Below are 12,625 nucleotides of genomic sequence, written 5' to 3'. Positions count from 1 at the left end.
ATGATAAGGGTTTAGTAGCTATGAATATACTGGCATTTTCCCCCAATATGTTAAGCACCTAAATGCAGTTTTTTTTAGTTTGAGAAGCAAAACCTGTGAATACTTCAGACCTAGAATAAAAACAACTAAATCTAGAACCTTTATTTGACATGTTTAATCATTACTAGAACTGTTTGTCTGTCATGAGTTGGTATCCCATCCAGTTTTCTTGGGTACAGATAATGTGGGTAGATGCTGTCATACACAATTTACAGAGAACAAACTCAGGTTTATACACCTACTTAAGACAGGGAAACTAAAGAAGCAAGACTGATAATCGCTCCACAGCTTGCCTTCATTGGAATCAGTTATGGGAGCATATAGATTCTGTGGAAATAATGGAGCAATTTGTAGTAGAAGAAAAAATAGAGATGGGGCTCAGGGGATAGTTCAGTCAGGAAAGTACTTGCCAGACAGCATATGAACCTCAGTTCCACCTCCAGAATCCACTTAAAAAGCCAAGTGTGAGGTCGAGAAGAAGGCTCAGTGGGTAAAGAGCTTGCTGAACTCAGATCTCTAGACTCAAATAAAAATGAGGTAAAGAAGCAATTGAGAGAATCTGGACATCAGTGTCATACTCCCCAAGCACTCATATGGGCAAGCAAGCATTCTACATTCAACATGCATGTGTGTGCTCTTAGCTCTCTCTCTCTCTCTCTCTCTCTCTCTCTCTCTCTCTCTCTCTCTCTCTCTCTCTCTCTCTCTCTCAGAAAATACATTTATTTTTGAAAGTTGGCATGGTGACATGAGACAGTGACAAGTGGATCTTTGGGGTTTGCTGGTCAGTCAATCCAATCTATAGCTAGTTCAGTAGAGTGAGAACCAGTCTCAGTAAGAAAAAGGTAGACCTGGCTGGAGAGATGGCTCCATGATTAAGAGCCCTGTTTGCTTTGTCCTGAGTTCAATTCTCAGCAACCACATGGTGGCTCACAACCATCTGTAATGGGATCTGATTCTCTCTTCTGGTGTGTCTGAAGGCAGCTACAGTGTACTCATATATACATAAAATAAATAATTTTAAAAAGGTAGACCACTGAATGGCATTTATGGTTGTCTCCTGGCCTCCACATGCACCTTCACCCATGTATTCACAACAAGAAAAGTTAGAATTTTAACATATCTTCAGTATTTTCTCTACCTAAACATAGACTTAATATATGACTTGTGCTATACTTCTCTGTGTTGTCAAACTGACACTGCAAACCCTTAGTTCTTTCTGGTTAAGCTATTTGGTATGTGTTTAATTGAAAAGAGTGTTTAGGGTAATTGCATATTCAGAATAACAAAGATAAATTATTCAATTGCTATTAGTAAAAAAAATTGTTTTGCTTTTTGGGACAAGGTTTCTCTGTGTCACCTACATTGTCCTAGTACTTGCTCTGTGAACCTTAACCTCACAGAGATCCACCTGCCTCTGCCTCCCACGTGCTGAGATAAAGGTGTACACCACACCTGACAGTAAAACTTAAAACCAGGCAGCAAGTGCTGCCTGCATCAGATGTTTACAGCCTCTGCTGGGAGCTGATCGTAATTCTTTGTACTGCCTACATTCTGAAGCTAGTAGATTGTTGGTAAAGCATAATAATAACATTTTCCTCAATGTCTTATATTTTCAATAAATTCTACAGAGTTTGAGCTCATAAAAATGATGGATGAAATTCAAAGTAATTTAAAGTGCCTTGGCCTTTTGGAGCCATATTTCTGGAAAAAGGGAGAACCCTGTGCAGTGAGAGGATCTGATACTTTGTGGTACCGCGGCAAAGTCATGGAGGTTGTGGGAGGCACCATCCGGGTGAGTCTAATCACTAGAGAAATGCATGGTAGAAATTAGATTAAAACACCTCTTGGTGAACTTAGGAAGATAAATATGTTACACTGTTATTTGTAACAATTTTTTATTTTCTTCTGTTGCTCTTGGTGTTTTTGTTCTGTTTGGGATTTTGTTTTGAGACATGGTTTCAGTATGTATGCCATCCACACCATTTGGTGTTCTCCCACCTGAGCCTCCAAGTACTAGGATTATAGACCTGCACCACTACACCTAGCCTTTGGTTTCAAATAGATTGGAAAGTAAATAATGAAGAAATGGCTGCAGGTGGGATGTGGCCACTCATGCCTAATGGACATATCATATCACTTAGTTGTAACTGGTAGGTAGCCCTGTGTGCACACATGCTAAGTGAAACAACTTAATGTTTTAGCTTCTTCACAGATTTGCTTAAGACCTATCTTTCCAAGTTATGAGTTAGCTTACCTTACAGAGCAGTGAGATAGTATCTGCATTTCTTTCAGACAGTATCTGCATTTCTTTCAGACTCTTTAAAGATAGCTTCATGTGGGCTGGAGAGATGACTCATCTGCTCTTCCAGAGGTCCTGAGTTCAATTCCCAGCAACCACCTAGTGGCTCATAACCATCTGTAATGAGATCTGATGTCCTTTTCTGGTGTGTCTGAAGACAGCAACAGTGTACTCACATACATAAAGTAAATAAACCTTTTAAAAAATAGCTTCATGTATGAAAAATTAAAATATAAAACATAGGTATAAACATATCTTACTAAGTGATGAAATATTAAAACATATTTCATTTTTGGACAGAAATTTACCTTGTTTGATGATAGTACATGATAATTATTACATAGCTCATGTTTCAGCTTCTTTTATATTTATGGATTCTGTAGAATTACTGTGCTTTTCCAGTGAGACATCACTCCAAGAACTTAGTGATTAGTAAGGGAAGAACTCTTTAATAGTAGTGCACAATTGGTTCTAGCTAATGCTCAAAGAGGGGCCAGCTGTGAACAGATTTCTACAGGCTTACATTCATTTTCAGCTTATGCATTCCACATCTGCTGTTCTTACATCTCATTCAGGTCCCAGCTCCAATAATAATTGTACTCTTGGAACAATTTAAACAGAGACAGGAGACTGAAAGTCTGGTCACTCGGGCAGTTACAAGATTTACACAACAAGGATAGTGTCAGAATTACTTCTAAGTATATACACCAGTGTTGTTCTTTTCCGTACTTGTTATCCAGGGTCATCTTGCCCACCTGCCAGAATTACGCTTTTCCTGATAAGGGCACAGGGGACTTAGTGGTAGAGATTTTGACCCTGTGCTAACCCTTTGAGCTGGCCTGCAAAGGCATGTTCTTTGATATTGGAGTAGGCCTAATGGCCACTTGCAAATCACAGCTGTCTCTTTCATAGGGAATGGAGCCTAATTGGAGGTCAGTGTTGGCAAACAAACATTAGCCAAACTGAACCCTAAACTTCAATTGTGGTACAGAATTTTCTTTCCTAGAGTTTCTAACAAGCCTGGCTAGTAAACAGTTTATCATCCAGTCATTTTGGAGGCAGCACTTCCTTAGCTAAAATCCAACTTTGTATAACTTAATATTTTCTCCACAGTTTACTTTATAACGTCAATTTTGCTACAAGTTTCTTCTGCATCCTGAACACATTACCACACTGAAAAACATTTGGACAGACATTATTTTTTTTCAGCTACACAGAGAGATTGTGTCTCAAAAAACCAGCAAGCGAGAAATCTTATTACTACTCCTTATTTTTAAGATAGTTAAACAATTGAATTATCAAAAGTAAAGCATTTCAAAAGAAAGCTACCTGAGGAATTTAATACTCAAGTGTTTTGGTTTGGGTTTTAAACTTACATTTTAAATTATACACATGTGTTTGTGTGTGGACATGTGCAAGTGAGTGCACGTGTTTGCAGAGCCAGATCCCCAGGAGCTGGGATTACAGGTGGCAGCTGTGAGCCGCTTGGTGTGGGTGCTGGGAATCTTAACTCAGAGCTGCTGCAAGAGCATGTGCTTACCTGCCGAGCTGTCTCTCCAGCCCTGTTTAGTGTAGCATTTGTGTGGTCTCATGTGCACTGCTGCCTGCATGTGGAAGTCAGAGGGAAGCTCTGTGGAGTCAGGTCTCTCCTTCCGTCTTTACATGGTTTCAGGGATTGAACTCAGATGTCGGGTTTACTCAGCAAGCACTTTAACCTGCCAAGTCATCTTACCAACCTTTAATACCCAAGCTTTAAAAATAATTAAAATGTTTGACTTACAGGCTACCTGTATGAACACCTCTTTTAACAATGAAATTTCATTCTCTGAGATGAGAGAATATATATTTTCCTTTTTGTTGAAAATAATCAAATCTTAATAGTTATCTTTCCAGAATATGTGTGTGGGATCTTCCTTTCCCCCTTTTACAAGGCATGGTCTCAATATGCAGGTCTGGCTGGTCTGGAACTAAATGTGTAGACCAGGCTGGCCTCTAACTCATAGTGATCCACCTACCTCAGTTCCTGAGTGCTAGGATGCCCTGCCGTTGGGTGCAACCTTTCAGCTTGTTTTGTCTTTTTCAGACTGTGTAGTATAACAGGCCTTGAGGTCCAAACCTTCCTGCCTCTGCCTCCTGAGAGCTGAGATTATAGGCACAGGCCCTTGCCTTTCTGCTCCTTTGTGCTCACTTGTTGTTGTTTGAGACAGGATCTTGCTAGTGAGCCATGGCTGGTATGTAACTCAGGTTGTTCTAGAACTTGTGGCAGTCCTGCTGCTGCTGCACTTAGAGCCACCTGAAGACTTGGTTCAACTTTGAAATGTTGTTTATCATTAGTGGGTGTGTGGGGAGGATGCTTCCTGCCACACGTGTCGGAGTCAGGACAGTTTGGGGAGTCAGTTCTTTTCTTTCACATTTATGTGCACACCAGGGATCAAACCCGGGTCTTCAGTCTTGGAGGGAGGAAGAAAGAGCGGGTGTTGTACGGGTGTTTTGCCTGCATGTGGTCTGTGCACCGTGTGTGTGCAGCAGAGCCAGAAGATAGTGTCAGATCCCCTGAAGCCAGAGTTACAGACAGGTTGTGAGCCGTCACGTGGGTGCTAGGCTTGGAAGAGCAGCCAGTGCTCTTCACTGGTCATCCATAGCCCACCACGCCACCACCGCCCCACCGCCCTGCCACCACCACCAAGTAAAAACCACTTTTTTAAAAGTAAAAAAACTTTTTTAAAACTAGAAATCCTTTTATCATCCAGCCCTTAGTAATGCATTTTAACCAAAACTTTGCTCGGTCTGTTCCAGGTACAGTACTTAGACCACGGGTTCACGGAGAAGATCCCACAGTGCCATCTTTATCCCATTCTGCTGTATCCCGACACACCCCAGTTTTGTATTCCCTGTCAGCTCTACCAGACTTTACCGGTGAGCACATAGTAGTTTGTGAGTAATTTTAAATATTGTCTTATATTTTAGAAATTAAAGCATTAATTAAGTCCCCTTCAAATGTGGTACAAATTTTTCTCTTAAGTTTTTGGTGGTGGTGGTGGTGGTGGTGGTGGTGGTGGTGGTGGTGGTGGTGGTGGTGGTGGTGGTGATGGTGGTGGTGGGTTTATTCTGTTTGTTTCTAAAGGCAGGGTCTCACTGTATAGCCTTTGGTGTCATGGAACTCACTCTGTAGACCAGGCTGACCTCACACTCATGGAGATTCTCCTGCTTATACCTCCCAAGCACTGGGATTAAAGATTAACCATACCTGGTTAAGGGTTTGCTTTTGTTTTTGTTTTTAATGGATCTGAGCTGAGTGTTTCGCCTGCATATGTGCAACTATACCATGTGCATGTAGTGCTCACAGAGGCCAGAGATGGAGTCTAGAGTCCCTGAACTAGAGTTATAGATGCTCCTTAGCTACCGTGTAGATGGAGTTAGAGACGAGTGTTAGACACCATGTGTATGCTGGGAACCAACCCAGATCCTCTAGAATAACAGTAAGTGTTCTTAACCACTGAGGTTTTTCTCCACCCCCAATACAAAATTTAAAAATACTTACAAGTAAAAGATAGTTCCAGACTTTTAATGAGGAAGACTACAAAATTATATTATAGTGTATAAAACCTGTGAGTAACCAGCTCATTCATATCATTCATATATATATATATATATATATATATATATGTATATGTATATATATACATATACATACATACATACATACATATATATTTCATGCTATGCTGATCAGGCAGAAGATCCCAATTCTCCAGTCAGTGTTAGCAATAACAAAGTTCAAACAGTAAACGCATTTCCTTTTCCTGTTGTAGTTTTTGGGGCTCCAGGGTCAGGAATGGCTCAGCTGGGTGGTTTGGAAATGAGTCCTTGTGTCAGTGATTCAAGATATCGTTGGGTGTGTCCATTCAGAGGATCCCTGGGATCCATGAGCTACTTGCAAAGGATTCATCCTGTGGCTGTTGTCTCACCTAGAGACTCTGGCATATTAAGAAATATTAAAGTTTTAAATTTAACATGTTTTCTTTCAGTTTGGGAGGTTGTTTTAGAGGGTTCTTTTGGGGGAGTGGTCTTGTAATTTTTGAGAAAAGATCTTTTGTAGCCCAGGCTGGTTTCTGACTCCCCCTGTAGTAGAGGATGACCTTGAATTCTGATTCACCATACCTAGCCACTGTACCTAGTCAGTGTGATTCTGGTGGTCAGGTCCAGGATCTCGTGTGTGCTAGGCAAGCACTCTACCAGCTAAGCTGCATCCCCTGCCTTAGTTTATGCTTTGAAAGCATAAGATGTTGAGTACAATATGGAGAAACTCAGACAAATAGGAGTTTTAAAAAGGATGTCTTGTCTTTTTCTAATATATGCATGTTGGTGTGTGGGTGTATACATAAGTATGAGTACCCACACAGTTCAGAAGGGGGGTCCATGTCCTGGAGCTACAGTTGCAGGTAACTGTAGGCTGTCCAACATGTATGCTGGGAACCAAATTCCAGTACTCTGAAAGAGGAGGAAGAGCTCACAGGTACGAACCATCTCTCCAACCCCCAAATAGGACACTTTACAGATGGTTTTTGCTGACCGCCCGTGATGCTCGTGTGTTTAGTTCTGCTACCAAGCACTCCCTGCTTATGGCTACCTCTTTGTGTCTTACTTTATTCTTCCTTGGTCACACGTTATGGAAGTATGTGTGTGTGTTCACTACACACAGGTTGGGAATGTCTGGCAGCCAGATGCCATAGAGCTGCTTCAGGAGCTGCTTTCCAAGAGAGAGGTGGACATTCACATTATGGTAAGTAGACTTTAAAACATAGTCAGGTGAGACTGTTTGCCACGAAGTAATTTGAAGACTATTTTTATGACAGGCCATGTTACATATGACATTCACATGTAAATATAAGTTATTTGTTAACATCTAAGACATTGCTATTTTGGTTCCTATGCTTGTTTTGAGCAAGCCTAATTTTGAACAAGTTGCTGAGACGTTTCATAAGCTTTAAAGTGGATGATTGAAAGATTTGTCACTAATAGTTACTTCCTTACGTAAATGCAGGCAGTATGACATTGTTGATGTGGTGTCAGCTGTCATACAGCACTGTGCATGGTGCAGACAGCCCTCGCAGAGCATGTCACAGTCCCTAGCCTCAGAGTCCTTCCCTAGTTAGTGGAGCAAACCATCCATACTGCAAACAGCGTGAGTGAGCCAGGAGACTGATGGGAAGGCAAACACAGCAGGACGGCAGGGGAAAGAATTGACCATGACAGTCCTGAGAAGGAAGCAGAGGCATCCTGGGACAGCTCAGGAAATAGTCTGGAAGAAGGATAGAGGTTGCTAGAAAGGGGAGGAATGCTGAGTAGAATACAAGAGTGGCCCTATGACATAAAAAGCTGAGCGGTGAAGTAATAAGGCTAGCCCACAACTGGTGGAGGCCTGGCGGCAGGAGAGAAGAAAATGGTTAGGAAAATATTTCTGTATTCAAGAGCCACAGTATCCACCTAAACTGGAAGGTTGGCAGTAAAAGTCCTTACCTAGTTACTCCAAGAATCCTCAAGTCTCCGAATGTAAGGTGGAAATTAATTTTTACAGAGTCAAGGTAGCTTTCTTTACAACGTAGCCTTCAATAAAGCCACCACTTGTTTTACAGACTGTGAATGCTCAGTGCTCCTTAGCCCACTTGACTCCATGCCTTGCCTAAATATGCTCCTCCAGGCTCAGGAATGCTACTGAGGCATGAGCAAAACAGTCAAAAACCATGCCTGTGGAGCCTCCACATCATGGTGGAGAGCAGACAAAAGATTAGGTATAGTGGCCTCAGAGACATCTAGAGTATACAGGCAGATAAGGCCTTGGCAGCACAGAACTCTGGTATTGAGAGATGCAGCTGTCACAGTGATCAGGTGACATTACAGTCAAAAAATGTAAGGTGTGGCAAGACAGGGCATGCTGTTGCTGGGAGAAGGTACCAAGGGCAGACGTATAAATGGCAGTGTTTGGAAGGGGTGGCAGAGATGTGGTTGTGAGGCCCTAGCCGACACTGCCACACAGGATCTGACACAGAATATATTCTAGTACTTCCTCCTGGCTCCTACATGACTGTCAGTAGGAAACAGACGCAGATGGAGCCACCCAAAACCATTTCGCCTTCCTCCATGAGGATGTGCATTTGGAGAAAAGTGGAAATAGAAATGAGGAGGGGATTACCAAAGATGAAGTCAGCATAACCAGCTGCGGACATGCCCGTGCACGGTCATTGTGTGTGGACCATGTCGTCCGTACTAAAGCATCATCATGATCTCCCTTTTGAGAACGTTGATTTCTTCTGGCTCCTGCCATTTTGGAGATTTTTAGTTAAAATTCATTTCATCTCCTCTTAACCTGTTCTTAGTATAAATTAGTATCATCTAAGGATGACCCATCTGTAGTTTCTAGTAAGTAACTAGGAAATCCGACACAGATACACAAGTATATTTTACATAAGTCAGAGTAGAGTTACTGCTTCATAGTCTGCAAAGTATCAGGAGAAAGTTCTTTGCAGTGAGTCACTGCTCAAGCTGTGTAACTGTGCTGCTGTCAGAAACCCAGTTTCATATTTGCTGACTATAAAATCTTAGGCACCAAGTAAAGTGTTTGCAGTAACTGTCTTCATTATTGAATTTGATAGGAATTGCCTGACCATCCATGGGGGAAGTTGTCTGTCCATCTCTATTTTGATGGGATGTCACTTTCTTATTTTATGGCCTATCATAAATACTGTATTTTTGAACATACTGAGGAGATATTTAAAGAAGTAAGTGAACTGTTTTTCTATATAATGTACACTTTAGTTGATTCTAATTAAAATGTCACACTCTTGTCTTTTGCTTGTCTCCTGTAGCTCAAGTCAGCCTTAAAATCCTAATCCTTGTTCCTCCTTAAATCCCTCAGGCTACTGGGATCACAGGCAGATGCCACCACATTCTGCAGGTCTGGAATGTGACCTACATACCTGACCTGACCTATTGGGGGTGGTGGTGTCTAAGTCAAGAATTTCTCAGTTCTTTTTTGAAAAAGAATTATTGTGTGTTATGTGTCCTGAAAACATTTCATTTACATAAACCTCTATTATTGTTTCTCTGCCTTCTACACTAGTCAGACATAAAGATTATGTTAGCTAGTGTTGAGTTTGAACATGAGGTACACTGTATAAACTCTGTATAAAATTTTATGCCCGTAAATGGCTCTGTCCCCACTTAAAATGTCTTTTGATTTGAACTAGAAGCCATGTATTACAAGATAATGTCCCTAAACCCAAAACTCAAAATATTATTATCTAAAATTGAAGATGTTTCGAATGCCAAAAAATATTGAGAACTAGCATTCAAGTTTTAGCTGAGCATGATGGAGCAGGCCTGTAACTCCAGCATCTACAGGTAGAAATGGTGTTATTAGAAGATCCAGGTCATCCTTAAGCTGCCTGATAAATTTAAGGTCAGCCTGTGCTGCATAAGACTCTAACTCAGAAAATAAGTAGGAGTGTTGTCTTGATTTTAAATGTTTTATTGTTTTAATTTTTGTTTTATGGTATGAATGTCTTGTCTCCACATGTAGTTGTGGACAACATGCATGCCTAGTGTCCCAGTGGCATCAGAAAGAGGGTGTGAGATCTCCTGGGACTGCAGTTACAGATGTTAGGATTTGAACCCAGGTCTTCTACCAACAAACCAAGTGCTTTTGACAGCGGAGCCATATCTCTGGCCTCTTACTTATTTTTAAGCCCCAAAGATAGAACCTACAGTCTTGTCTTATGCATGCTAGGCAGGATGCTGCCACTGAGCCCTACCTGAGCACCTCTGCTTCTGAGATAGGGTCTGGCCTTCAGCCCACTCTGTAGGCTGGCTTTGCACCCTGGAATCCTCTACCACAACCTTTTATAAGCTTTAACAGGCCTGTGCTACCAGAGTCACCTAACATTCAGATCTTACAGCATTTCAAATTATTCAGTTTAGCAATGCTTGACCAATATTGGCATAAATAACCCCAAATCTAAACAAAAAATCAGATTTGTTCTGGTGTCCAATATAAGGGATATGGAACCTTTGTAACTTATTTACATTCTCGTGGGGCATTTAGATCCCCACACTGAGTTTGCCTTAGGAAAGCTTGTTCCAGTAGTCTGGGGTGGGACTCTCTGAGGCCGGCCTAGTTAAATAGCAAGGTCAGTGCTACAGAGTGCACACAGTGAGACCCTATCTCAAAACGTAACTAATAGGAAAACCATGTCTTGTCACAGAAAAGCTGTGATGTCACTTTGTGCCTATAACCCTCACCGCAACTGTTTCCTTACAGCATAGGGGTGTTCATGAAAAGTGCTTATAAAGATTGTTTAGTCTCTCCCTCTGGGTTCTGCTTTAGTTAGAACTAAGGAGGAGGGTAGGAAATCACCACTGAAATGTTCAGAAAAAATTAGATTCTTGGAATTGGAATATAAATAGAATATGTAAATAATAGATATTCCTGTGTTAATCTGAAAAGCTATGTGAATGCCAATGTGACTTACACAGTCTAATTTTTGTAAAGTACATACGTGCCTTAAAGCAGTATTTCGTTAGTAGATAAAAGCAGCTTTTTACTGATGAATAATATTATATTATTTTAGAAACCAAGAGGTCAGAATAAAAAGTACGAAGATGAAAACTGGAAAATAAGATTTGAGGTAAGTTACAACTCAGATATTTTTAAAGCCTTTCATCAGGAGAAAGGATCTGATTCAGATTCATGGCCAAGCAGACACCCGAGTTTAATACCCAGAACCAGATGACAGAAGGAGAGGCCTGGCTCTCAGGAGTTGTCTTCTGACTGTCACACATGCCCACCCTCTGCACTTGCTCACCACACATAACGACTAAAAAGTAAATTAAGAACAAATGGGAGACAGGGTCTCACTATGAAACTATGTAGACCAGAAAGCCTCAAACTCACCAAAATCTACCTATCTCTGCCTTCCAAGTGCTGCTATTAAAGGTGGTGCCACATGCCCAGCCACATCTTTTCATTAAAAGAATACTTTAAAAGGTGAAAATCTAGAATCATTTCCTTCTCATGTCCTCTCTATCGAGCTACTATTTACATACTATAAATTCGTGTAATTCGTTGGACTCAGTACTCAGTGAGTTGTGCAGCTAATGCCACTAAATCAAGAGCAGGCTAAAAAGAAGGAAAACATCATTTTCCATCCTCCCCTCCTCAGCGTTTGGTAAACACTCAGTCTGTGCGTCTTCCTACTCAGTAAAGTCAAACAGCCTGCTCCTTTGTCCTCCTTTTCCCTTCACCTTTTTCTTTCTTTTTAAAAATAATAGTTCTTATTTTTATTACATTTATTTATTGGGAGGAGGTATGCACATGCCATATCCCACATTAGGAGGTCACAGGACATCTTGAGGGAGTCAGTTAGGTCCTTCCCCATCTGGGTCCTAGGGATTAAATTCAGGCCATCAAGTCTGTAGATAAGCACGTGTATGGGCTTAGCCAGCCCTCTCAGTCGGTTGTGCATGTAATATGTAGCAGTACTGGATTCTGTTCAATATCAAGCAAAGGCTCCATTCACTTGCCTGCTGAGGGACAGTGTGACTGTGGGCACTACTTTCCACGAGCATTATGTATAAGCTTGTGTAAGCTTCCTCAGGGTGTGCAGGAGGAAACATGCTCAGTCTGATGATCAGTAGGTTTGAGACCTCAAGGAGCTTGAGACCATTCTGCACAGTGACGTCACTGCTGTGCCCACAAATCAGGGTGTGCAGGTTTCTTCGTATCCTCCGCATTGGTGAGGACTTTTCTTTCCCATCTTAGGCTACACGTCAAGTAACTTATCATTGTGTTTTATCTTTTTTTTTTTTTTTTTTTTTTTTGACTAGTTGTTGAACTTTTCCCATGGGGTTAATATTTTTAATGTTTTTTAGAAAAATTCAAATTATCTTTTTTATTCTAGTTGTAGGAATTCTTCATATATGTTATATACAAGTTCTTTTCAGATGTGAGTTGACATTTTTTTGGTATGTTTTGTAAAACAAGTCCTTGCAAATTAGCCCAGGCTAACCTAGGCTTCCCTATGTAATTTAAACTGACCTTAAATTTATAGTAGTCCTCCTGCCTCAATCTCCTGAGTGCTGAGTGCCCAAATCTATAGCTTGCCCTTTATTACACCAGACTGATTTTATTATTCTAATTATGTGTGTGAGTACCTATGTGGGTTTGTGCACAAGAGTGTAGATGTCTTCAGAGACCAGAAGAGGACATCACATCCCTTAAAGCTGTAGCAG

General features: G+C 41.1%; 1 protein-coding gene across 3 annotated transcripts in view; it reads left to right on the top strand.

Annotated features, from left to right (window-relative positions):
* Rnf17 (ring finger protein 17) overlaps positions 1 to 12,625 on the top strand; it is a 118,738-nt gene that overhangs the window by 96,668 nt on the left and 9,445 nt on the right. For all 3 annotated transcript variants that reach the window (XM_032917896.1, XM_032917897.1, XM_032917898.1), the window contains 5 exons: positions 1,668 to 1,831; positions 5,135 to 5,254; positions 7,041 to 7,121; positions 8,992 to 9,117; positions 10,966 to 11,022. In XM_032917896.1, the coding sequence (XP_032773787.1) occupies positions 1,668 to 1,831; positions 5,135 to 5,254; positions 7,041 to 7,121; positions 8,992 to 9,117; positions 10,966 to 11,022 (548 nt within the window). The remainder of the gene's footprint in view (positions 1 to 1,667; positions 1,832 to 5,134; positions 5,255 to 7,040; positions 7,122 to 8,991; positions 9,118 to 10,965; positions 11,023 to 12,625) is intronic.

The sequence above is a fragment of the Rattus rattus genome, chromosome 12 (assembly GCF_011064425.1).
Source record: "Rattus rattus isolate New Zealand chromosome 12, Rrattus_CSIRO_v1, whole genome shotgun sequence".
Lineage (NCBI taxonomy): Eukaryota > Metazoa > Chordata > Mammalia > Rodentia > Muridae > Rattus > Rattus rattus.
Note: the sequence above shows the minus strand (reverse complement) of the source record. Positions and strands in the feature narration are given on the sequence as shown.